This window comes from Acinonyx jubatus, chromosome A1 (assembly GCF_027475565.1).
Source record: "Acinonyx jubatus isolate Ajub_Pintada_27869175 chromosome A1, VMU_Ajub_asm_v1.0, whole genome shotgun sequence".
Taxonomy (NCBI): domain Eukaryota; kingdom Metazoa; phylum Chordata; class Mammalia; order Carnivora; family Felidae; genus Acinonyx; species Acinonyx jubatus.
Genome location: NC_069380.1, coordinates 141,770,415 through 141,796,259, shown reverse-complemented (window position 1 = coordinate 141,796,259; position 25,845 = coordinate 141,770,415). Strand labels below are relative to the sequence as shown.

Sequence of the window (25,845 nt, the reverse complement as noted above, 5' to 3'; positions counted from 1 at the left end):
TATTCACTGTAGAAAATGTGGGAAAACAGAAAAGCACAAAAGAAAATGAAAATAATCAATAATCTCAACACTCAAAGATGACTACTTCTAATATATTGGTGTATTTCTTTTATCCTTCTTCTATCCTGAGATGTCTTTCTGTTTGTTTGTTTGTTTGTTTGTTTGTTTGTTTGTTTTACACAAATGGTAGGCTTTGTAATGTGCTTTTTAAATTTAAAAATGTACTCTGAACATTCTGCCATGCTATATTCTATTCCAACAGCTATTCTCAATGTTTTTGGTCTCAAAACCACTTTATGCTTTTAAAAATTATCAAGAACTTCAAAAAGCTTTTGTTTATGTGGACTGTATTTTTGATAATTATAATATTAGCAATTAACAAAAATTATTTTTTTTTTATTCATTTTAAGATCAAATAACTCTGGGGTGCCTTGGTGGTTCAGTCAGCAGAGCATCCAACTCTTGATTTCTGCTCAGGTCATGATCCCAGGGTTGTGGGATCAAGCCCTGTGTCAGACTCTGTGCTGATCGTAGAGCCTGATTAAGATTCTCTTTTTCTCCCACTGCCCCCTCCCCCGCTTGCACTCTCTCTCTCTCTAAAATTAAAATTAATTAATTAATTAAGGTAACTCTTACATGTCAACATCAGTAACATATTTTACAAAAAAAAATTCTATTTTTCAATGTAAACAAATATTTAGTGATAAAAGTGACATTATTTTAGATTTTTGCAAAAACTTTTTTTAAAGTTTATTTATTTTGAAAGAGAGAGAGAGGGAGAGAGACAGAGAATGAGTGGGAGAGGGGCAGAGAGAAAGGGAGGGAGGGAGAGAGAGAAAGAGAGACAGAGAGAGAGAGAGAGAGAGAGAGAGAGAGAGAGAGAGAGAGAGAGAAATGCAAGCAGGGTCTGCGCTAGCAGCAGAGAGCCTAATTCAGGGTCTCGGGCTCAATCTCAGGAACCATGAGATCAAGAGTCAGAAGCTTAACCAACTGAGCCATCCAGGTGCCCCAGATTTTTGCAAATATTTTTAATGTTTGGCTTAACAGAAGACAGCTGAATTCTCTTATCTGCTTCTGCATGCAAAATGTAGATATGTTCTGTTGGCAGAAGTATATGAGAAGGAGCACCTAGTGGGTTCAGTCAGTAGAGAGTGCAACTCTTAATCTCAGAGTGTGAGTTCAAGCCCACATTGGGCATGGAACCTACTTAAAAAAAAAGAAAAGAAAAAAAAAGAAATATATGAAGAAAATCTAGCCTCACACAGATAGGTAGTGGAAAAAGAGAGGAGTAATTCTCAGATTATTGTGGGTATTTTTCTTTAAACCACACCCAAACTTGACAAGTGGTAGTGTTTTAAAGATTAGTTACAATGTGGATTCTAATAAAATTGCCAATGAACTTTTCATACTCTATACTTTAATGAGAGAATGGAAGTGAAAAATGCAAATGTCTTCGTATTATAATGAAAACAGTTTTGATCTTGAGGACACCCTGTGAGATCAAACTTTCAAAGCTACTACTGGTCTATAGCTTTAATGGTTAACATGGCATTCTATCACAGGATATAACACTTTACCCCATACCCTATTGTCAAACAGATTATTTCTAAGTTTTTGCTATTATAAAAAAAAAAAAAATGATGGGCACCTGGGTGGCTCAGTCAGTTAAGCGTCTGACTTTGGCTCATGTCATGATCTTGTGGTTTGTAAGTTTGAGCCCCACATTGGGCTCTGTGCCAACAGCTCAGAGCCTGAGTCTGTTTCGGATTCTGTGTCTCCTCCTTTCTCTGCCCCTCCAATGCCCATTCTCTGTCTCTCTCTGTCTCTCAATAATAAATAAACATTAAAAAATTATAAAAATAAAATGTTGGGGTGCCTGGGTGGCTCAGTCAGTTAAGCATCCACTCTTGGTTTTGGCTCAGGTCATGATCTAACAGTTCATGGGTTCAAGGCCCACATTGGGCCCTGGGCTGATAGCACAGAGTCTGCTTGGGATTCTCTCTCTCCCTCTCTCTCTGCCTCTCCCCAGCTCATGCTCTGTCTCTCTCAAAATAAATAACTTTAAAATTTTTTAAATGCTATGACAACATCCTCAAATATATCTCTTTCTGCACACTTGTTTTCTTAGAATAACACCTTAGGAAGTAGAATTTGAGGGTCAAACTTAGTTTTTCAGGATTTTTATACATATTGCCAATTTTCCCTCCAGAAAGGTTTATCCCTGCTGTGTTCCTATCAGCAGCCTGTACAAGAGCCTTCTGTCCTTACCCACACTTATCAACACAGTGTACCATGTGAGCCCTGTCTTGAGAGTTGTTTTTAGAAAATCAAAATGTGACTGAGCTAGTTGTTAGTGAGCTCACTCTCTCAGATGAAATACAGTACTTGAGATTTATTGGAATTCTCTGCTCACAGAGTACTTCTCTGATAATTCGACCACAGTGTTTACTTACTGCTATTTAGCATTATTACAATTAGTATTTACTCTGCATCTTCTATTTGACATTAAGTTTCTTCAAACACAAACTAAGTCTCATTACCTTAGTATGTACCACAGCGTTGAGTCAATGTGATACAGACAGATGGGGTAATGGTAGAAATAACATTTTTTACCCCAGAGAGATCTGCGTTTAAATCCTGGCTTCATCACTTACTAGCTGTGTGAGCTTGGGCAAATTACTTCTCCTACCTTTCCTAAGCTTGAAGGTCATCATCAGTTAACATGGAAATTAATAATGTATTTCCTAAGGCAGCTGCATTGCATTATGTGTAAAATGCCTTGTACAATACTTAGCAATTAACAAGTGTTCCATATGTTCGTTCTCTGCCTTTTCCTTTCTGATGTTGAATTAACCTTGTAAAGTCCAGACTTTAAGGATCTACAAATCCACTTTGATTGATTCATAACACTATAAATAGTGAAGAGAGAAGGCATCTCTCTAACAATGATTATCTCTGTAAAGTGTAACGAAGCAAAATTGATGAGTTTTCTGGTTATTGTTCCCTGCATTGCTCAGTCGTTACTTATGCTCTCAGTCAACATCTACGAGTGTGTGCTATGTGTTCCAAAGAAAAATTACACACAGACCCTAAACAAAACAGAAATGAAGAATGAAATCCTTTTTAGAATGCCATGATCGTGTTGAAACCTAAATTCAGAGAAAAGCCATTCACCAAACTGTGCTGACAGAGCTGTTCCAACTATACATCCCAGTGGCTGCAGGGACATCATCCCTGGCTCTATTCTGACTTGGAGCTCACAATTATTGCAGGGATCTTTAGGACTAGTATATTTTAATGAAACCCTGAGATGTATTCAAATACTTTTCTAACAAGAAAGCTTTTGACATTTTCTGACCCCCTGAGGAAATGAGAGAAAGACACTAATGAGATAGGTGTAGTCCAGACTGAAGTTCACTGTCAGTTTTAAGTCAAAAAACAAAGCACCAATCAAGGAGAGTTATTTGTACAACTGGGAGTACACCCAATTAAGGTGTAGGTGAGGAGTGGGCACTGGAGAGCAGCATTGCTAGACGGCAGCATGGTCCCGTAAAACTGCTCGAGTCAAGGGGTCCTGACAGATCATACTGAAAGGAGGCAGGGGGAAGAATGGACACCCCTTCACACTCTACTCTGTTCTAGGAGCATGTGATATCCTGGTGCGTTCATATTTTCACTTACTCCTCCCCATACCCACAACTTTCAGAGTGTGAGGCTCAAAGAGGTCATGCAGCTCTCACTAGTATATACTGGAGAACTTCTGCTAAGGCTTTAACAACTCTCCAGGAGAGACTCAAAGACAGTCTGGGACTCTGACTCTTGAGGTCAATCCGAGATTGATCATGAATGTTTTGCTACCAGCGCCTGGATGGTATGTGCTAGAGTTGGTGTTAGGTCCATAACCCTGTGTTCAACAGAGTTAACATATTTGCAATAGGGAGGCATGTGAATGGGAAGGATGAGTTTCTCCAGGTCTGAAGCAGGCTTTTAAAATTTTGCTGGAGTAAGTTGTACTGATGAAGGTTGAATGGACTTCATGGTCAAATGGGTTTCAATACTGTAGCCATTGATGTCCAAAAGATTCCTGATTGGGGGAAATAAGCATTTCTGGAAAAGTGGGGCATGACTCCACCTTAAGGGGTTCTTTTGGCTAGCTCTGAGGAAGGGCACATATGGAGCCAAGGTCTGCAAGAGAAAAAAAATAGCTGCTAGAAATGTTAAGAAGAGATTAAAACACTCTTGTGCAAGGAACAAATTCTCTCAAGCTAGCTTTGAAAAAGCACTTAAATAGGACTTATCTGAAGGAAACAGAGATTTCTCATGGAATCCAAGGGCAGATGTATCCAGGCCTCACAGGGAAGAGGAAAGAGGAAATCCATCATGAATCTTGTCCCTCTGTCTCTCTCTCCTTTAGCATGGCTTCCTCAGTTTCTCTTGCACATGGCCCAACACGGTTGCTACCAAACGGTACCTTCAATCCCAGAGTCTACACGATTGTCTTGGAGTTCTTAGGTTTCCTAACAGTTATTTCCCAAGGAGATTAAGACATAAACCAAAAACAAAAGCAGAGGATCCTGGCTTTCTGAAAAGGTGTTTTATTGCTTCTCCCTCTTTCAACACCTCTATATTCCAGGGAACACAGAGAAAGGGCGGGGAAAGCAATACAATCTCACCTCTGGCAGATGGCATGACCTGCCTTGATGAAGGATGGAGGCCTTCCTGAGTGACAGGATAGATTCAGAGGGCTTTCACCCTCTTACACCTAGGTAGACAATAGGTGTGCTTGCAGAATTCTGAGGCTGAAACATTCCCTGTTTGGGCTCTATTTTGAGTGGACTGTTCCAAGGTTTTAGAAACCCACTTGGGTGATCCTACACTCAGAGTTCTACCCTTCCCATCTATATGGGATCTCCTCCCCTCCCATCTTCTATACTCTGGGCTCCCTACCTTGACGGATAGGCTTTATTTAGTTCTAAATCGCATTTTTTTTTTCTGGATACCAACTCAGACCCCAAGTTATGCTCAGCAATTTTAGCTAATTTCTTCTTGGACAGTTTATAGAAATAAATTTAGAAATTTTTTGACTAATAGAAAAATTAGCTACCAATTTTTTAAAAACATAAAAGCCAAAATATTATTAAAAAGATCAAAATAAAGTGGAATAGATCTCCAAAAAGTTGAGACCTGAACCCCAACCTTTTGTTTCTAAAACTAGCTAAGTAGAATCAGTGTCTCCATTTCCAAGTAACCAGAAAAGAGAATATGAGTCTCATTTCTCCCCTTGGTCAGGGTCATAGTAGCCCACCTAGTGAGTTGAAGCATAATTCCCCAAAGGAGGACTGACCTAGGTATATAGACTAAAAGAATTAAAAGGCAATTAACTTTCTAATAATGGCAAACAGATAATTAATGGCAACAGATAGATTTCAATAGAGCTTTGAAACCCCAAAGCAGAGATACCAAGATGTGCAAGACAGGTTACAGTGAGGCCTAAATTAAAGACTTGTTACTATCATAAAATGCAAAGTCAAAGCTAGAATAAACAGTGATAGAGTCAACTGATATTGAATGGGAAAGGGTACTTCAACCTCATATGGTTGTACTCGGTCATTGCTCTGTGTTGTATTTCGGAATAAATTCCTATTATTATTATTTATTAATTATTTATTATTATTCCCATTATATTAACTATTTGATCTGTTTCACTGTTTAAATAAAGCATTGTCCATCCATAGAAAAAGTAAAATCTCACACATCATGTATTCAACATTCTGAGGATCAGGTAACAAAACCTGAAGAAATCTTAGTCCAGTGTCTCATGCTGTTCCAGTAGGCATCTGACTTCCTTTTGACTGTCTAGCATCTGACCTCTCTTCCCATTTGGTGAATTCACCTTGTGGGTCCTAAAGGTGACAATGCCAGATATTCTCCCCATGATGATCTTCACACCCATTCCAGACCGACTTGAGAGCCACTGATGAATGAAATAAATGGTAGAGATCGTCATCTTCTCTGGGGGTAGCAGTTGTTGCAATCCTGAGTTACTGGTATGAAAGTGGCAACAGTACAGATTGTGACATCTAGTGCCCAGTAATAATGGCAACCATTTCCTTACGTAAGAACTTTAAAAAAACAAACCAATTTATTGAGATATAATTCATATACAAGTCACCCACCTAAAGCGTACAATTCATTGGCTTTTAGTATATTCATAGGGTTGTGCAAACCTCGCCACAATCGATTTTAGAACATTCTCATCAGCCCAAAAATATATCCCACACTCTTAAGCATCATCCCCCAATCTTTTCCCCATCTCTCGGCAACCGTTAATATCCTTTCCATCTCCACAGATATGTCTCTTCTTGACATTTCATAAACGTGGAAGTATACAGCATGCGGTCCTTTATGTCTGTCTTCTTTCCCTAAGCATACTGTTTTCAAGGTTCATCCATCTTGTAACACAAATCAATACTTCATTCCTTTTTATGGCCAAATAATATCCCATGTATGAATATATCATACTTTCTTTATCCATTCATTGTTGATGGACATTTCAGTCATTTCCACTTTTTGGCTCTTATGAATAGAGCTGCTATGAACACTTGTGAACAAGTTTTTATGTGGATGTATCTGTTCATTTCTCTTGGGTATATACCTAGGAGTAGAATTGCTGGGTCATATGGTAACTCTATGTTTAACAGAGTTAGAGGAACTACCAGATTGTCTTCCAAAGCAGTTGTATCATTTTACGCTCCCACCAGCAGTGTATGAGGATTCTGATTTTCCCATATCTTCACCAACACTTGTTATTGTCTTTTTGGTTAGAGTTACTTTAGTAGGTATGAAGTGGTATCTTGTGGTTTTCATTTGCACTTCCCTGATGGCTAATGATATTGAACACTTTTTCCATGGGCTCATTGGACATTTGAATATCTTCTTTGGAGAAGTGTCTATTCAGATCCTTTGCCCATTTTAAAATTAAGCTATTTGTCTTTTTATAATTGAGTTGCATAGTTCAGACCAGTTTTGAAGCATGGTTTTAAGGGTTGTTCCTGGCCATCTAAACTCTCTTTTCTGATTTTCTCAACTATCAATATCCAGCGAATAGGGTCACTTTCTGCTTCAATTGGTCACAGCTTGCTATGCAACTCCAAACCTAACTGACCCTGACTCTGGAACCCAAGGCAGTTGCCCTTACCTGGAGAAAATCACTTACATGAGAATTTCCTGGCAAATGGAAGGCTGTTCAGAGGGAATGTTGTTACTAAAGCCTGGGTTTCTGAATTTGTGATTCTTAACTCTTAAGCTATGCAAACTCAGTCCAAGGGAACTTGTGGGATTGACAGGTGGAAACTCTGGCAGTTTGAGCAGCAGGTAAGAACTGGAGCAGAGAGAAATGGAAAGAAAACTCTGAGAAATGGTTGCCACTTCTTGCCATTTTCTTCTATGATTAAGTAGGTCATTGATTCTCCTAAGTTATTCAGATCGTAAGGCTCCAGTTTTTGGTGCAGGCAAACACCTCTCTGCCTTGGTCCTGCAGCCACAGAGGCTGTGTTACCCTGCATCTCCTGCCAACTAGGTCAGTATCTGGGGATTTTCTTCCAAAGTATGTAAACGGAGTAGGAATCCTATCAGTCAATTTAACTATACATTTTATTATCAGGTGATTTTGGTTCATATATCAGCACTGCCAACTTTGTGTATGTTGCCTTCCCACCCCTCTTTTTGTATCCTGGATTCTTGGAGTCTGGGAGTCAGAAGAATATCCCTCCCTCCCTGAGTAATGAGTGATCTGAGGCCGAGGGCTTGGAGAAAGTGGTTTTCTGCAGTGTCCTGGGTAATCTCCTTAACTCACTCCTCTGAGCAGGACTGAGAAAGCATAATTGTCACTTCGGTGGGCCTTTGGTGCCCTCTTACTCCTAAGAACCCACCTTCCCCTTTCTGGTGCCCTCTTCTCCCAGGAAAGTGTTGTAAGGTCCTGTATTTGAAGGGATTTGTTCAAAAGGGAATCCAATCTAAAACAGATGCTGAAAGGTTTCAACTTTTAACCTTCTCACAGGTGGTAGCATTTCTGTCCTTAATCTATCTCTGTTGACCTGCATTTTTGCCAAATTCAAAGACCACTTGTCACCTCTCATGTTCCATGCCCTTGTCTTGGCACCCAGGAACAAGATGATTTTTTTTTTTATTAAATGATTTTTTAAATTATTTTTTTTAACGTTTATTTATTATTGAAAGACAGAGAGAGAGCGTGAGCAGGGGAAGGGCAGAGAGAGAGGGAGACACAGAATCTGAAGCAGGCTCCAGGCTCTGAGTTGTCAGCACAGAGCCCGATGCGGGACTCGAACTCACAAACCGCAAGATCATGACCTGAGCCCAAGTCGGACACTTAACTGATGGAGCCACCCAGGTGCCCCTCCAATACAAATTCTTTTAAACAAAGGTATTACAGTAATTATCTATTAAACATTTATCACATGATCCCATAGAGCATGTAGAGAAGTTATTTTGGTGTTGCTATGTTTGACCTTATGAAAATTCAATCACACTAGATTGCCTAATGTCTATTTTTAAACATAAGATCTACTTCCCTATCACTAGGAAACTTAATATGCTAAGGGGCTGGTCAGGATTAGCTATTATGCAGATTTTCTGGGTCTTTTATGCTTTGCTTTTAAAGGTAGAAGTAAATTAAAATAGTTATTTTTAAAAAACTAATTTATACTCAAATAAAAAAGAAATTAGCTAATAAAGACCAGATATGTGTCCACTGTGTATACAGACATACATCTCGAGGTGAGCACTGAACTCATGAGAACCATCAGGCTAGGGTTAGAACCCTAGCACACTTATGAGCTGTCTGACATTAGATAAATTACTCAGTATTGCTAAGCCTCCATTTTCTCTTTCATAAACGGAGATGAAAACAATGCCTATATCACAGAGTTATTGAGAAAATAACTCAAAATAACACGTGACAGTGCAAGGGATAGACCAACTGTTCCTTGAGTCAATACTGGTTTCGCTTCCCTTCTCTGGGTCTCTGTTCACTCAACAGAAACGTAAGTCTGAAGCTAAGGCCCCATCAAGGTTAAGTGCCATCAGCAGCCAGGCTTTCCTGCCAGCCTTGGGCCACAGGACACTGAAATCTTTTTCTGTAGGCAGAAAGAGAAGTGCTAGCAAGGTGGATCCAGAGACTGACACAAAGACTCTGAGACTTGATGGGCTGGCGTACTAGCAGAAGCCCAGCTAGCAGCCGCAGCTCCCCAGGCCCAATTCATTTCACTAAAGCATTCGATTCAACTAATTACAGGTGAGATTGCTTGTTTACTGGCTGCCCTCTCCAGAGACTAAACTCTAAAGATAAGGAATTGTGTTTTGTTCACTCATTCTAAGTAGGTCCTCAATAATTTTCTGTTGAATGAATGAGCCTCTTTTCTATAGTACGGACATTCCTGAAAGTGAAGGTGTCATGAGCTTAGCTAAGCTACTCCATGGTATTGGGGCCTCGGCATCCATTTTGTTTGGTCAAGTGGCTGCCCTGCGGGAGCCTTAAGCTGACCAGCCTCCCTCATGCAAGCACATATCTTAGGTAACAGTCTGAAGAGTCACGTGCCATTGGAAGTTCCTGATATGACTTCCCCGACAGTTCTTGTGATCAACAGTCTCCCCCACCTTCAGTGCCTCCCCTAGATAAGACCGCAGTGGAACTTACCAAAACCCCACTAATTTTAGTTCAAATTGACTGATCTAGTCATAGCCCAGGAAACCCAGAGCCCTCCACTCATCCTAATAAAGGCATGTGTCCTGGGTCTTGACTTTCTCTCTGCTTCACTCTGCCTTCACCTCCCCTGTGGCTATGAACTTCCTCCAGGGCTTGTCAGTAATAAAGATCCCTACTGCAATTTCTTTTGTGGTCTTTTGTCAAACTATGGCTCACCATCTGGCACCACCTATGGCGCCACTTAACAAATGTTAATTTAACAAAGTCATAACAGGAGGAAATTAATCTTATTTACAAATCAACAATTTTAAGTGCCCTAGTGAATTCAGCCGTTAAGAGGAAATTTGTGGTGAATGTAAATGTGTTTAGCATGTGAATTTATTTTTAAAAAGAAGCATATGCAAACTAAGAAAACATAGTAATGGCTCAATGAGAAGGCTCTGAGCTGTTCAATTTGGAAGAAAACAGTAGATCATTTAATCTTCCCACATATCTTGGACTTTATCAGATTAGGATGTGGAATTTTGGAACTGAATACACTCCAGTTGCCTTAATAGAGGACTTTTCTCTGGGCAAAAAGCAAAGCCTATTCTTATCCTCCCATCTATGATCTGGCTGGAGGGTCAGCCTAGGGGAGGCTTTCCAACGAGTCACAGAAGGTGGGAATGATGACTGCAGACATCCTAATTGAACAATCCCTCATACTTATCACTGTCCCCTCCAAGCTACTGTGTTTCCAGAGTCACTGGATATTGTCAGTTCCTGGTAAATGAATGGTACCACAATTCTACCTAACCTAACAGGTTCAACATCCCAACTAAATTTGCTTCTCATGGGAGTCTGATGACTTGACATTCACTTGCTTATTCATTCATTCAGTTATTCATGCCACTCACTCATTCATTCAACAAATATCCTCAGTCTTGGAAATGCTGAGTGCTTCTGGGTGGGTGAGAAAAAGAAAGCTTAGGCAGAGGAGCAATTAGCAGCACGAGAGCTGGAACTAGGGTCTAAGGCAATATCTAACCGCATATTGTACTTGAAATATCTTTTTGCCCAGCTGTGGCGTTACCTCTGCAAAACCTTTTAAGTCTCATTTTAAGAAGAATATATGTCTTTTCTCTATTCCTTTGTTAATATCTCTAGTGTCGTGCTTATGACATTATGACATTATGGTGGAGCTAACTGCTTCCCTGTGCCAGACTGTGAGCTCCTTGAGAGAAAGAACTGTGCCATGCAATCACCTTTATGTTCCTAGTGTCTAAGGTTGTATACACATATGCAACTTTAGTGGCAGTTCTGTGGATTCCAGGGAAGCTAATGGATGTCCAGGTATTATCAGGCCTGCACTAACACAGCAGCTACTAACCACATGTGGTTACTGAGTACTTGAAATGTAGCTGGGGGGGAAAAATTGAGACGCATTGTGAAAGTAAAATACACATCAAATCTAAAGGCTTATCATAAAAACATGTAAAATATACCAGTAATAATGTTATATTGATGACATGTTGAAATGATAATAACTTGTATATTGGGTTGAATAAAATAAAGTAAAATTAATTTCACCTGTTTCTTTTGACTTTAAGGTGGCTATTAGAAAATTTTAAATTACATATGTGGCTCACATTATATGTCTACTGGAGAATGCTGGACTAAGCCAAAGATTACTATTTCAGGTACAGACCACATCCCGTCTCTTATACCTGATTCTCTAAGTTTTCTTGGTTGGAAGGGGAATTTGGCTATATTGTCTGCACTGAGTCAAGGTTTTCACTAAGCCCAGATTCAGAATATCCAGGAAATGGATACATTTCTTTTGTTTTTGTAAAATTCTACAGTCAATATGTCATACACATTAGTAGGTTTGCTGTTTAAAAAAAACAACAACAACAACTCTTGCTGTATTCCTTATATTGAGTCAAAGTCTAACCAAGGGCATGTAATGCTCATGCAGCCAACACTTAAATAGCTCTTCAGTTTCTGGCTCCAAGCGCCTGTTTTATCCTCTCTCCTCCCTCCGTCTCTGGCATCCTGAGCAGTCACCCCTCCCCTCGCAGCTCTTTCCACTGACCTCAAAAGAGGGCTGGCTCAAATGACACACTTGTCAAAACACCTGGGTAAGCACAGCAGTGGGAGCCATCATATAAATAGATACATGGAAACAGAGTGCTCCGTACTGATAACAAAAACCACTTACAAACTCCCTTCACCTTCCAAAAGTTTTGTTTCTTACAATGATTACTTAAATGTAAATGTCACTAATAATTTTAATTCTATCAGCTTACACAGACCTATTTTTATACAGATACTGGCAAAACTGCAATTCAAGAGGATTTTTAGGTTTTGGGTACTGCTGTGGCAAAAATCCTTTGTGCTTAAACAGAGAAATTAAAACTGAACAACAGAAAATGATCCAAAGAAAAAATACTGAAAAATTTCTAAGTGATCTGTCAGAAAGACTAAAAGAGTCCTGCTTCACTGCTCTGCAGTCAGAAAAATGCAGAAATAATGAATGCACATTTACATATTTCCCACCATACAGGACACCATGAATTTGAAACATTTAGCACAGTGTTTGGCATATAGTCGATGTCCAATAAATATCAATGAGTATATGAATGTATGGGCCCTTACTATTTAATGGAATACCGCAAGCACCATGTTTTTCTTGTTTGTTTGTTTGTTTGTTTGTTTGTTTTAAACCTTGAGTGATTTGGTAGACTGAATCCAGCTTCCTTTTTCACTCAGAATAAAATGTGAAGTCCTTACTATGGCCTGCAAAATGCTACCTGATCTGCAACCCAACTACCAACTACCTCTCAGACTTCCACCTCTCCACTCTCATGACTTACTCTGCTCCAGCAACCCAACCTCCTTGTGTCCTCAAATCAGCCACACATATTCCTGCCTCAGAGCCCTGACACCAGCTCTTCCCTTTGCCTAGAACCCTCATTCCTTCAGTCTCCGCTCAAATGTCACCTTATCGGGAAAGCCTTCCTCACCACCTTCTCCAAAGCAGCGAAACCCTTATCCTGCTACACGTGTTCTCATACCACTTGTTGCCACCTGACATATTTCATATTTGTTTATTTGTCTCCCCAGACTGGAAAGTCACTCTCAGGAAGACAGAAACTTTGTTCATTTTGTCCGCTGCTATATCCTTTGTGCCTAGAAAGTGTCCGGCACATAATAATCAATCAATCAATCAATCAATCAACATTTGTTGAAAGAATAAACTAATGAACATTAGATTGGAGCTCAGACACCTGGATTAAGTCCCAACTCTACCACTAAAAAACTGTGTGACTTTGAACAAATGTTCCTGACACTCAGTTTCTGAATCTGCAAAAGGATTCTCTGGGAACAGAAATTTCTAAAGCTTCTCCCAGCTCTGAAATCCTGTAGGTTTTATAGAGATGCTTCTCACATATAACTTTGGTATGAAGTTTTAGCAACACAAAAATATTTTTTGATATCCACAAATTATTAGCTTTCTGGGCACTTTTAGCATTGAATACCCTGCTCCAAAGCCCCTTATGAAGCCTTCTCCAATCCTTCCAGGCAGGATGGATTCCAGGACTTTCTCCCTACTTTGAGGTACTTCATAAGGACCTTTTTTCCCCCTTAAATCACTTATAAAGTTAGTGACATAATTATGTTTTTCTGTTTCTCCAAGTAGAATATGAAAACCATGGGACAGTAATGGATTCTTAGTAATTTTTGTTATCTCTAGCACCTTGCATGGTCCATGGCAATCAGTAGGCATTCCATGAATGTTTAGTGAATGAATACAGGAAAAAGTCAAAGTGGAACAGGATCATTACTCATTGAAAACTGAGACCATTATGCTCCCCTCATTGATGAAGGTGGGCAGAAGAAATAGCTTTGCGGCCAATAGTGACTCATCTGATGGCCAATGATGATTCATCTGAAGGGAGATAAGAAACTAAAATTTATTGGGAACCTACTAAAGGCAAGTACTCTTACATTCACATAGTTGATGACAACCTTATACATTATACACTTCTTATACATTAGGAACTATTACTACCATTTTACAGATGAGAAAACTGAGGCTAAGACAAAATAGGGAATCTGCTCATGATAGAATGGCTAAGAGGATTCACACTCAGGCTTTTTCATGACATATATCATATTTGTATCACTAATGATACATCAGGAGGGTAGTTCTCTGATCCGATATAAGCATTGGTATGTGTAATGGTGAGCTTGTCTGCACTAGAAAAGCATTTTTATAATTAAAAGGGATTTTTTTTCCCTTGATTCAGAAAGGTGGCTATACAGAAAACTCCATATACCATTCCTGAAATGTCCTTTATTAACCTTTTATTATGTTTATTATGGTAACCTTTATTAACTTTTTAGGAAACTTTACTAACCTTTTAGGCCTATTCCCAATACATATTTTATTTTACAGTGAGATCATTCTAAATTTTACAGTGAACATTTTTTTCCTATTCAATATATACACTTTCCATATTTTAAGAAACCTATAATAAATAGCATTTTAATAATGGCTTAATAATAACACATAAAGTAGATGTAATAGTCATTCTGTTACTATTAGGCTATTTCCATTTATTTACTATTATGTGCCTCTTAATTAAAAAAAAAAATCAGTTTGTAATCTAACTTCTGAGAAAGGTTCTGACCTCCAAGAAATGCAAACAACTTTTCCATTCACGAAGGGGGAAAATTTCCACTATTATGCAAAAAGATGAGGACTTTCCTTTTGCTCTATGAATTTTTCAAGGCAGAAGCTAGTTGAAGCCATTCCAGTCTCACCTACATAAAGGTCTGTCCTGCAAAGGAAGGCAGGTGGTGAAAGTCCAGCAGTGGCTTGGAGGAAACACCCAGGCTCACCTCCTGGTTCTTATAATGACTTGCCTTATACCCTTAGGAAATTATACAAAGCCTCAGTTTCCTCATCTATAAAAGGACAGTCATCTCATCGCGTTGCTGGGAGGGTTTAAAATGAGAAAACATACGTAAACACTTAGCACTAAGCCTGGCACAGAGCAAGTGGACCCTCTCATAATTGCAAATCTTTAGCAGAAGAGGCAAGAGGAAGCGGTGAAGAACCATGAGACATCATTCCTACCTCCCATCCTTTACAGAATATTCCAAGTCCTCACCTCTAGCCTCAGAAGAAAAAGAACTTTAGGCCATATTTGTAAACGTACACACAACAAAATGGTTTGATTTCTAACAATACTTCAAGATAGTAAAAAGTCCAGGACTCTCAGTTCCCCCAGGAAGTCCTGCCCACTGACACTTCTCTACCTTTAGCCTCCCTGCCATCTCCTTTCCCTTGGCCCTCACCATGGTTCAATCTCTACACACCTTTCTTCCTCTTTGCTACTGTCTCTCTGATAGGAGCCCTCCTGAAAACCAACTTTCTAATCTGCCAATCTGCTGTCGGTAACCTTCCCCTAACTCCAATGTGTTTCCAATCTTAGCTAAATCTTGCTCAGAATTACTGATTTCTTGTTACTCACGCTATCAAATCCAAAATGTAAAAGTGTGATGGTTTACAAAGCCTCAGCGCCCAGCCACCTGCCCCTTTCCTCCTGTTTCCCTCACTCTACTAATTCCGACGCTGGCCTTGGTGTCCACCTGACCACCTGCAGTCAGAGCAGGCCAAAACTTACTGCAGAAAAATCCTATCTTTACCCAAAAATCCTATCTTTACCCGAAAAAGGCAAAGGAATCCCAGCGTGGTGTTTGGAATCATTGTCAGCTGCTCACATTGGAGTTTTCAAATTCTCTAGGTGGTAAATTCTGGTTGGGCTAATATAAGGATCCCCAACGTCACTTAGGGGAAAAGGTTCTAAAGGCTGAGATTGACAGATTTCCCTTCTCAGTATTGCCTGGGAATCACCGGTGCCTACTCCCTCCTCCATTTCCCGCAGGTGTCTTCTCTTCTGCCTCCCCTTTCTGCATCTTTTGCTTACTCTCTAAGGCCCAGGTCATGCCCACTTCCTCTCAAGGCAGTCACACATCTACATACTCTCCTCTGAGCTTCCACAGTATGCACGGTCTGTCCCCCCTGCCCCTCTCATTTCTTTAGCACATAGACTCGTATTCCCCATATTGCTCCCTAATTTTTTCCATAAAGTCCTTGAGGGCAGGGACTGTGCCTGCTTCCCACTCGGCAATTGCTTGGTCAATATGTAACCTACATTCCAGTCTTCTTATCTGACTGACCATTCAGCTTAATCAGTGCTACTCTGTGGGCTACTTCAACTTCAGCTCTGCGGGCTTTGGTTGGACAGAACTTCTAACTTTGAGAGGGGCATTCTGAAATGTTGCACATCTGTCACCTACAGAGCCTTTCTACTGATATTAGTAGATTTCGGAAAGGACATGACTGACTGACAAAACAAAAAACCAAAACAAGCAAACAAAACACGACTCTCTCCCTGGTGATTTCTAATGTTCTCATTTTAGGACGTACATGAAGAGAGGGAGGGAGATGGAAGTAGAAGGAGACCCATATTTTTATACAATATTACCTAATTGCAATCACATTCATTGAAACGATATTTGGAACCATAGTGGGGGGAAAGCACGATTTTAAGAAGAGGGGTTATTGAAAGTCAGGCTCCTTTCGTCCAAAGAATTTGTAAGCCTCTGTACCAAATTAAAGCCCTCTCATAGCGATCTGGTCCAGGGCTGGCTTCCAAGAGACCTCCGGTTATCTGAAGGTTCCAGAGCAGCCTTCTCCGCCTCCACCCCCACTCCGTACCCCCTTCTCTTCTAGCTCGGGCTTTCACGATTGTTCCTAAGGCTTGGGCCAAACATGAGCGTTTCAGCACATTCTGTGGTCAGGCAGGACCCTAAGTAAATCCCCGGGAATAAACAAGAGCAAGTCACAAGTTGCTGGGCAGGAGGGGGGAGTGAAGGAGGGAAGGGGGGCGGTCGTGAACTTTGCCGCTGCAGGCGGGCCTGTCACTCCAGCTGACAGCAAGCACCTTCACCTTCAAGTTCCTTACCACGGCAGCACGCCCTGAGACAAAGTGCTGAGCTCGGAGGAAACGAACTCTAGCGCAGAGAAAGAAAAGGGAAGCGTGCGGAGTCGGCCTGCGAAGCACCTGCCCTCGCGGCCGCACCTCCAGGCCCTCGGCCGGGCCCGCGCTCGGGCTGCGGCCTCAGGAGAGGGGCGCACGCTACCTGGCGTCCGGCTCCTCCTCCGACTCGGCGGCCGTCTCGTCCTCCTCGTCCTCCTCTTCCTCGTCGCTCTCCGGCCTTCGGGTCGCCTCCTCGTCCCCGTCGGAGCCGAAGGGGCTCTCCGCGGCGTGGTTGCTGTCGCTGCTCGCCATCGTGCCTCTGCCGGGCCGGAGCCGGAGCTGGAGCCGGAGCCGCCCGCGCGCGCCTGGTGTTCTCCCTCTGACTGCGCCTCTGGCCCCGGCCCGGCTCGGCCCTGCCCCGGCGCGCGGCTCGGGTTCCCGGCCCGGGGGGCGGGCTGGCCCCGCGACTTTAAATAGAAGGCGTCAAAGTTTCGCCATCGAGCTCCTGGGGCCCGGGCTCAGCTTCTCCTCTTCCCCCGCGTCTGCCAACTTCCCCCCGCCCCCCAGCTCTCCCCACCCGTTTAGGCGGATCCCAGGCGGCCCTTTGGGCCAGCAGCGATCATCACTCCGAGGGGGACAGGCTTCAGCTGCACCAGGTTGCTGAAAGGAGAATAGGCACCCAGCCCCGCCTCTCTTTCCCCCAGTGTGGGTTTGGTAGGCCGTGTGTTTGGCACAGAACTTCTTGGTAAACCTTGCATCCCAACCAAATAACTAACTACTCCTTCCTGAGCAGAGCCGTTGCTAGTTCAGGCACACTGTGAAGGGTCTAGCTTTCATTATCCCCTCACGATTCTGCGGTGGTACGTTTAACTGCAATGCTGGTTTTCTAGATCAGAAACCTGAGGCTCAGAAGAGTTTGGGAAGCTGGCTTGCTCAAGGTCTCCTGCCCAGTGTAAGTGATCCAGGGGGAAGCAGCTAAGTCTGCCCTTTTCATAAGCCCAGTTTTAAACCGTTGTTCTTTCAGTATTGGCTCCTTTTATGTTTGCATATGAATTGTGTATTCTCATACCCCGTGGCCCCTAGCCTGTTCAGTCGGGACATTATCTCCCCTAATAACTTTGAAGAGAAATAATTTTCCCCACTTTGGTCAACGTCTAAGTTTTGTCTGAAACTCAACCCAAACACCCTAGACCTTTGGCTGGATCAGGTCATGCCCATGCTTAAAACTCAATGGCGTCCCTATGCTCAAGGACGAAAGCTCAAGCTCCTCGAGAAGATGAATGCTGGATAACAAAAGCCCACATCTGTCTGGTTTCTTCTTTAGAAGTCACGATTCTCAACATTTATTAAGCCACACCACTGTACCCTTATTTACACAGTTCCTTCTGCCTGAAAGGTTCTTCCCACCTTTATATACCTGGTGACTCACCATTCAAGATCACTACCTTTCTCTGAAATGCTCAGGTTAAATTCAATCCTATATCCAAATCATGTGTCTGTTTCCCTCTGTACATTTCGTAAATTTGTTACTCATTTTTTTCCCCACCATCCCCATCTCTTACGGGCCCAGAAGGAAGCAAAGTACTTAACACATAGTAGATGCTTAATGAATATCCCCTGAAGAGAACAGGACCAGACCTGCTCAGTACATAGAACAGGTAGAGAGATCTTTATAATACATATTCTTCTTTTCATGAGGATGATTTTATGGCTAAAATAGACATGTATTTTTAATTACCACAAATTCTGTTCACAGAGTTATTAAATATGATGAACATAAGTTAGGTTGTATTCACCAGTTACACTAGATTATAGGTGTACATTAAGTCTGTGAGCAAAAAACTGCAGACAGTTCAGAATTACCAGCTGGTATGTGTGAGAAGGGAAGAGACAAGAGTCCAGTCTTCCAGGGTTCACTAAACCAGGTTTAACATCAGCAATAATTATCCTAACATGAGCCAGGCTTTTCCAACTAGTAATCCCAAATGACTGCTCACCTAGGACAAAAAGCATTCAATCACAGTTGTGGGAATCTGTTAAACACTAATCAAAAGTATAGAAAGCCACTGTATATTCCTTGCATTTCACTCAACATTTCTTGGGAACACTAACTAAAGCCAACAAGATTTATTTGCAAAGATTCCAGTTCAAACCAACCCAAAACTTGGCTGCAGTACAGACTGCACATTTTTAACTTCCTAACACTATTTTCTTAATGATACATGCAAACATATAGAAATGGCCAGATCAATACAAACAGAAAATTAAAGAATGTATTATTCACCACACAAGTAAGTCAAACTGAAAATAATTTAAAAGTCTAAAAAATTTCCTCATATATTAACAGCCATTTATTTGACATATTTGGCTATCACAAGATACATAATTTTAGGTTTCAGTCTAATGACTTAGAAATGGGTACAAGTTTATTAACTTCTTTATGCATTTGTTGTAGCAAGATAGTTAAAAAGTAGCAGCAGTAAGATGGGGTTGATGGGGTATGGCACTGAGAGCTGAGAAAACAGTGGCAATGGAAGAGTCCATACCATGGTAAACGCTAGGGCTTTCTTAGGAAATGTCCTAATACTATAAAGGCAGAACTCCCTACACACTTCCCCATCCCTGAGAGCTATACAGTATTACCACAGAGCATGAGGACTATTTTTTACTGTTTTTAATGATGCCCAGTCATCACCAAAATATTATGTTCAATACATTCTAATAAAGAAGAGTTGCACAGTGTATATTGTAGGAAACTTTCCAAGAAAAAGAATTGATTTGTAAAGCTTAATTGCTTCAAAAGTGTGAAAACATCAGTAATCTAAAAAATTCACCTATGTGGAAAGCTTTATTCTAAATAATGTCACAGAAATAGGGTGTTGATGTGCTTAGCTGGCTTAACCAAATATGATCTCCGTTCTGAGATTTTCTGTATAACCTAAGTTATCAAGCATAAAAATTAGATTCAGCTCAGTTCTAGATGATAACTACAGCCTCACCTCATAAATAAAGCCTCACACAGAAAAAATCAACACATCAACAATTTCCATATATAAACTTTATTCCATTTGACATCATACAAAAATTTAAACTTAAAGAAGAAATGAAAATCTGCACCTTTACAAGTCAAAGAAAAGCAAAAGTCTTAGCATTTGAATTGGTCTGCAAAAAACTCAAATACATTAGAGGTACAAACTGTGCTACAGCAGGTCTCAAAGAAGTTGTACACAGTCCTTCTGAAAAAGTTAAAATTGTTTTCAAGATTACTCTTCATATTTAAATGTACAGGCATTGACCAATTTACAAATATTTACATAAACCATAATCAATCTTAATAAACACTGTAGGTTTTTTTTAGCAGCCACCACTACTTCTTCATATGGAAAAAAATACTAAAAAAGATATCTTTACAAACATTAAGCTTTTATTTATAATAATTTTGTCTTACCTAAAACATTTTATAGTGGCTTACTGCCTAAAAATTCCAGTTTAGATTACAATCCTACACTTGTACACAAACTCTGATACTGTCAATAGGATATAATCTCAACTTTGATCTTTCAGTTTCTGTTGCTTCATGTTACAGGGAAAATAAAAGCAGGAAAACGTGAAATAAAGTAAAAGTGCACATTGCACTGAACTATCATAAAGCACAGGGGACTTCATCTTTTCAAAAATCTACAACGAACTAATTCTTTAAAACAACTTACTAACCTCTAAACAATACAGGGTGCTCATATTACTACAGTGCAAAATGTACTGTTTTCAACAAAAATTTAAAGCAATCTCAAGAGTACATCAAAAGCATGTGAGGTACTAATGAAATGCTAATACAGACACACCCAAAGCCTCAGTCTATCCCAGAGAGTCAAGTGAAGACTTAAGGCAATTGTCCAGTATTTCGTGCCTCTGCAGTGATTTCAGTGAAATTACAGATTTCATTTTGTTTCAAGTAACTGAATAACTGGCTTGAATCTTCACTTTACCAGAACAGACGGGCAACAAACTATATACTGTACGTTATATGTTAAGTATGTATGAATCAGTCCCTTTCCAAAATTCCACACATCCTTTCAGTATTAGCATGTGGTATAATTAATTGAAGTTATATCAAAAACCTTTTATTTGTTCAGATAATTCCCCCAAAAATATTTTATCTGATCTCTTGAAAATCCATGCCATAATATTACGAATCAATGTAAACATTTTCAAAAATACATCTTTAAATCAAAGGGTTTTATTAGGAAATGTCATAATAAAATATGCAATCTTTATATAAGTATGTCCTCTTAAAAATAAAACATGAAAACAAGAACAGTTAAAAAGAAACCATGATGGAGGTAAACAAAATGCATTATGGTGTTACTATTGTTCTTTATTTCTCAGAAGAATTTATTAAGATATAGAAGCCAGTTATCTTTTCAGGATAGCAGCTCTTAAAGGTAGTATACTGTTCAAATCTCTTTTGTTTTTCAATCTGTGCCATGACTGGGAGAAAAAGAAAAAAATAATTCTTAAAACATAAAATATAAGTGGAACAAAAGACTGAAAAGAGAGTTACTGGAATGTTAACAGTGGTTCTCTCTAGGAGGTAAAATTTGGGGTGATTTTGTGTGTGTGTGTGTGTGTGTGTGTGTGTGTGTGTGTGTGTATGTGTTTTTATCTCCCAAGTTTTTAATATAGTAAATGTCTTTTTTCTGTCAGAAAAGAAAATGTTATTTAAAAACCCTATACCTGTGTGGTTCCAATTTATTAATAAAGAAAGGGACAGACACATAGGTGGTACAAAAAGATACAAATGACAATATTAACATTTACTCACAGACTTAAATAATTTCATCTAAAATAGCAACGTAATTAAGACAAAACCTTTGGGGTTTGAGAGAGTGTGAGATTATTTCAATTATTTGGTTGACTAGTTTGCATCGATAAGCTTTTCCAATTAAAAATAGTACTACAAAGCAGAGAGTAAATCTCTAATAAACCACTTTCATGTGCTTCAGAAAAAGAAGAGCACACAGAACTTATCAAAAAGAAAAAAAACAAATTCTTATTCACAGGCTACAGATTTGGCTCACTACTCAGTGACTGCATATCTGGTTTATTCTTACTTCAGTTGTTCAACTGACTAAAAGTATTGGTTTTATAGCTGAACAATCCTAAATGAAAGTTCAGGCATCAAGAAAAACCACAATGTAGCAATGCTGTTTTTGAATTCTCAGTTTAATCTGATAGACCTAAATATTTCCTCTTGGATATTTGTTTTGCCCTGCAGAATTCTATTAATTTTAAATTTTCTATTCTGGTTGATAAAAAGAGGACCTAATGTGAAAGACAGCTTGTAATATGACATACTTACATTTTTAATTACCATCAAAATAAAGTCTACTTGTATGTCTAATGAAAAAGTATTCCTCTAAAATGACCTTCACAGTTTGCTGATCTTTTTTTCTTTAATGAGGCATTCTCTCCTATCTGTCTCATAGTATATATTTACATCAATGTGTTTTTACACAGTACTTCGAACTCCTTGAGGAAAGAAACCACACCTAGCAAAATCACCGATGAATAAATTCATATTATGGACTGAAGAGTGAAGGAATAAACAATATTTTATATATATATCACTGAGGTTTATATATAATGTGTGTGTACACAAATATACACATTGATTTTTTTAATTTCTCAAAATATAAACAAAGATAAAATGGTGCTCGAATTCCTTGTTACAATGGGCTATACAGAAGAAAAATCATAGAACAAACATTAGCTTTCTTCTAAAGCTATAGTAGTTCCTTGATATTTCAAGGACAGAAAGGAGTCAGTTAGGTTTTATTCACTCATTTTGATGCTTACTTCCATGAAAATGAAAGCCATGTAAATGAACACAGAGTTCGATTTCTCTGTAGGAAAAGTGTATCTAGCAAGTCATGAATTCTCTATTGTGCTACATTAACAGCTTCATAACACAGGAACCACGGCTACTCTGTCCTATTAGATTTTTTTTTTCCATTTTCAAAGCATACTAGTCCACTAAGGTTTCTAGAGTTAATCTCATACACTGTTTACCTTTAAAAATTGATCCTTGATCATGTCAAATTTCTGCTTTTCATGCACAGCTCTGGCCGTATTTGTTCCATCAAAAGGTTCTAGAGTGTCAAATGCACATATAAACAAGAAATTATTAAAATGAGAATTTTGGTTTCTATATTAGGTTGAACTATATGAAAGAGCCAATATTTGACAGTTTTTAACCTATGAAATAGCAAGTGCACATTGTGAATCCTAATTAGGTATCTGCATAAGAAAGTTTTATATACCTGTGAACCATCTAATAAGGTAGACAGAATTCAAGTGACAGGACAAGTAAAAACAAAGTCATCAGCATAGGTATGTTTTAAGTCTAAGTTATAAAAATAAGATTTCTGAAGAATGACAAAGGGTCAAAGACCTATCCCCTACCCTTAGAGAACTAAAAATAAAGAACAAAGTATTATCAAAAGGAATAAAACACTATACACAAAAAAGGTGGTCAATGTCAAATATCACAGAAAGGTAATTTTAAATTTAATTTAAAAGACCACTGATTTATCCAGCAGAGGAAAGGTCAATACCTTTGAAACTAGAAGTTTAATACTCATAAGGATGGAAAACAGTACAAAGTTATGGTGTGAGTGGACAGTTTAACGGTTTAGAAAAAGATACAGTAAGAACAGTAATTTGTAGGGGAAATTTAGCAGTGAAAGAAGAGAAACAGGAGAGCAAGTATAGAAGACAGGAAGAACACAAAGGAAAGGTGTGTGTGTGTGTGTGTGTGTGTGTGTGTGTGTGTGTGTGTGCGTCTCCAATGTTACCTTCCACATATTCACCTCCACCCCACTAACCCTTCCCCCACAAGATAAGAGAGAAGAGTCCATATGTAGCGATAAGGAAACTGTCTATATGAGAGGACAAGGAAATTGAGGATACTAGTGAGAAAAGGAAGATAACTAAAGGCATTAGAAATGAGATGGGATAGCCGAAATAATGCCAGGAGTAGGTAAAAATTACTAGTTTAAGAATTCTGGCACTGAAAAAGGAAAAAAAAAAAAAACCACAAAAACTAATTACAAGAGCCAGTACCAATCAAGAGCATTTTTCAACGATGATAAGACGTATGTATGCTCTAAAGCTGAAAGAAAATGACTAAAGAGAAAGAGAATCAAGTGGCTAGAAAGAAGAAATGGAACAGAGGGGAAAGACCTGGAAAAAGTGTGGAAGAATAGAAAATCTGATGAAGAGGTTAACTCTAGATTTGTCATATAATCTAAGCAGGCCCATAATTTTAAAACACTCCTTTTGTATGTACATTTTTTGATTGTTTAGAAAGGCTACTTTTAAAAGGAGTTTATTGTCACGGTACAAGCATACCTTGTTTTACTGCACTTCACTTTATTGTGCTTCACAGATACTGTGTTTTTTGTGGCAACCCTGTGAACAAGTCTACTGGTGGCATTTTTCCAACAGCATTTGCTCACTTTGTTGTCTCTGTCACATTTTGGCAATTCTCAATATTTCAAACTTTTTATCATTATACTTGTTATAGTGATCTGTGATCAGTGCTCTTTGATGTTGCTATTGGAATTTTTAGGGGGCACCACGACCACACCCATATAGGAAGGCAAACTTTGTAAATGCTGTGTGTGTTCTGACTGCTCCACCCACTGGCCATTGCCCTGTCTCTCTCCCTTTCCTTGGGCCTTCCTATTTTCCCTGAAACACATCAATATTGAACTCAGGCCAAAAAATAACCCCATGATGGCCTCAAAGTATTCAAGTGAAGTGAAAGAAAGAGTCACACAGTTTTCACTTTAAATCAAAAGCTAGAAATGATTGAGCTTGGTGAAGAAGGCATGCTGAACACCAAGACAGGCCAAAAGCTAAGCCTCTTGGAATGAACGCGAAGTTGTGAATGCAAAGAAGTTCTTTAAGGAAATGAAAAGAGCCATTCCTGTGAGCATATGAATATGAAAGTCAAAGTCTTACTGCTGATACGGAAAAAATTTTAGTGGTCTGGACAGAAGACCAAATAGCCACAACATTCTCTTAAGCCAAAATCTAATTCAGAGCAAGGCCCTAACTCTCTCCAATTCTACAAAGCCTGAGAGAGGTGAGAAAGCTGCAGAAGAGAAGTCTGAAGCTAGCACAGGTTTGTTCATGAGGTTTAAGGAAAGAAGCCACCTCCATAACATAAAAGTGCAAGGTGAAGGAGCAAGCGCTGATGTGGAAGCCACAGAAATGTATTCAGAAGATGTAGCTAAGATAATTCGTGAAGATGCCTACCGTAAACAACAGATTTTCCAAGTAAATGAAACAGCCTTATACTGGAAGAAGATGCCATCTAGGATTTTCATAACTAGAAAGAAGTCAATGCCTGGCTTCAAAGCTTAAGGATAAGAGGACTCTCCTGTCGGGGGCTAATGTAGCTGATAACTTTAAGTTGAAGCCAATGTTCATTTACCATTCTGAAAATCCTAGGGCCCTTAAGAATTATGTTAAATCTACTATGCCTGTGTTCTATAAATGGAGCAACAAAGCCTAGATCGCAGCACATCTGTCTACAACAGTTTACTAAATTATTTTAAGCCACCTTTTAAGACATACTGTTCAGAAAAAAAATTCCTTTCAAAATATGACTGCTTATTGACAATGTACCTGGTCACCCAAGAGTTCTGATGAAGATGTAAAAAAAATTGTTGTTTTCACGTCTGCTAACACAACATCCATTCTGCAGCCCATGGATCAAGAAGTGATTTCGACTTTCAAGTTTCATTACTTAAGAAATATATTTTGTAAGGCTATAAGACAGTGATTCCTATATGGATCTTGGCAAAGTCCATTGAAAAACCTTCCGGAAAGGATTCACCATTCTACATGCCAGTAAGGACATTTGTGATTCATGGGAAGAGGTGAAAATATCAGCATTAATGGGAGTTTGGAAGAAGCTGATTCCAGCCCTCATGAATGACTTTGAGAGGTTCAAGACTTCAGTGGAAAAAGTAACTGCAGATGTGGAAAGAGTGAGAGAAGTAGAATTAAAAGTGGAGC

At 39.4% G+C, this 25,845-nt stretch overlaps 2 protein-coding genes across 6 annotated transcripts in view; both read right to left on the bottom strand.

The window, feature by feature from the left end:
- CMYA5 (cardiomyopathy associated 5) overlaps positions 1-17,291 on the bottom strand; it is an 88,930-nt gene extending 71,639 nt beyond the window's left edge. Inside the window, exon 1 of one of the 2 annotated variants that reach the window (XR_008299312.1) lies at positions 16,922-17,291. Coding sequence is in view for 1 of the 2 variants with exons in the window: in XM_027039277.2 (XP_026895078.1) it covers positions 16,922-17,070 (149 nt within the window). In the remaining variant the exon portion in view is untranslated. The remainder of the gene's footprint in view (positions 1-16,921) is intronic. The other variant, XM_027039277.2, reaches the window with a different exon arrangement.
- A 2,510-nt stretch (positions 17,292-19,801) lies between these two features.
- Positions 19,802-25,845, bottom strand: part of TENT2 (terminal nucleotidyltransferase 2) — a 71,166-nt gene continuing 65,122 nt past the window's right edge. For all 4 annotated transcript variants that reach the window (XM_053224326.1, XM_015069095.3, XM_015069091.3 and 1 more), the window contains 2 exons: positions 22,828-22,907; positions 19,802-21,246 (listed from right to left, as the gene is read on the bottom strand). In XM_053224326.1, the coding sequence (XP_053080301.1) occupies positions 21,172-21,246; positions 22,828-22,907 (155 nt within the window). In that variant the 3' untranslated portion in view covers positions 19,802-21,171. The remainder of the gene's footprint in view (positions 21,247-22,827; positions 22,908-25,845) is intronic.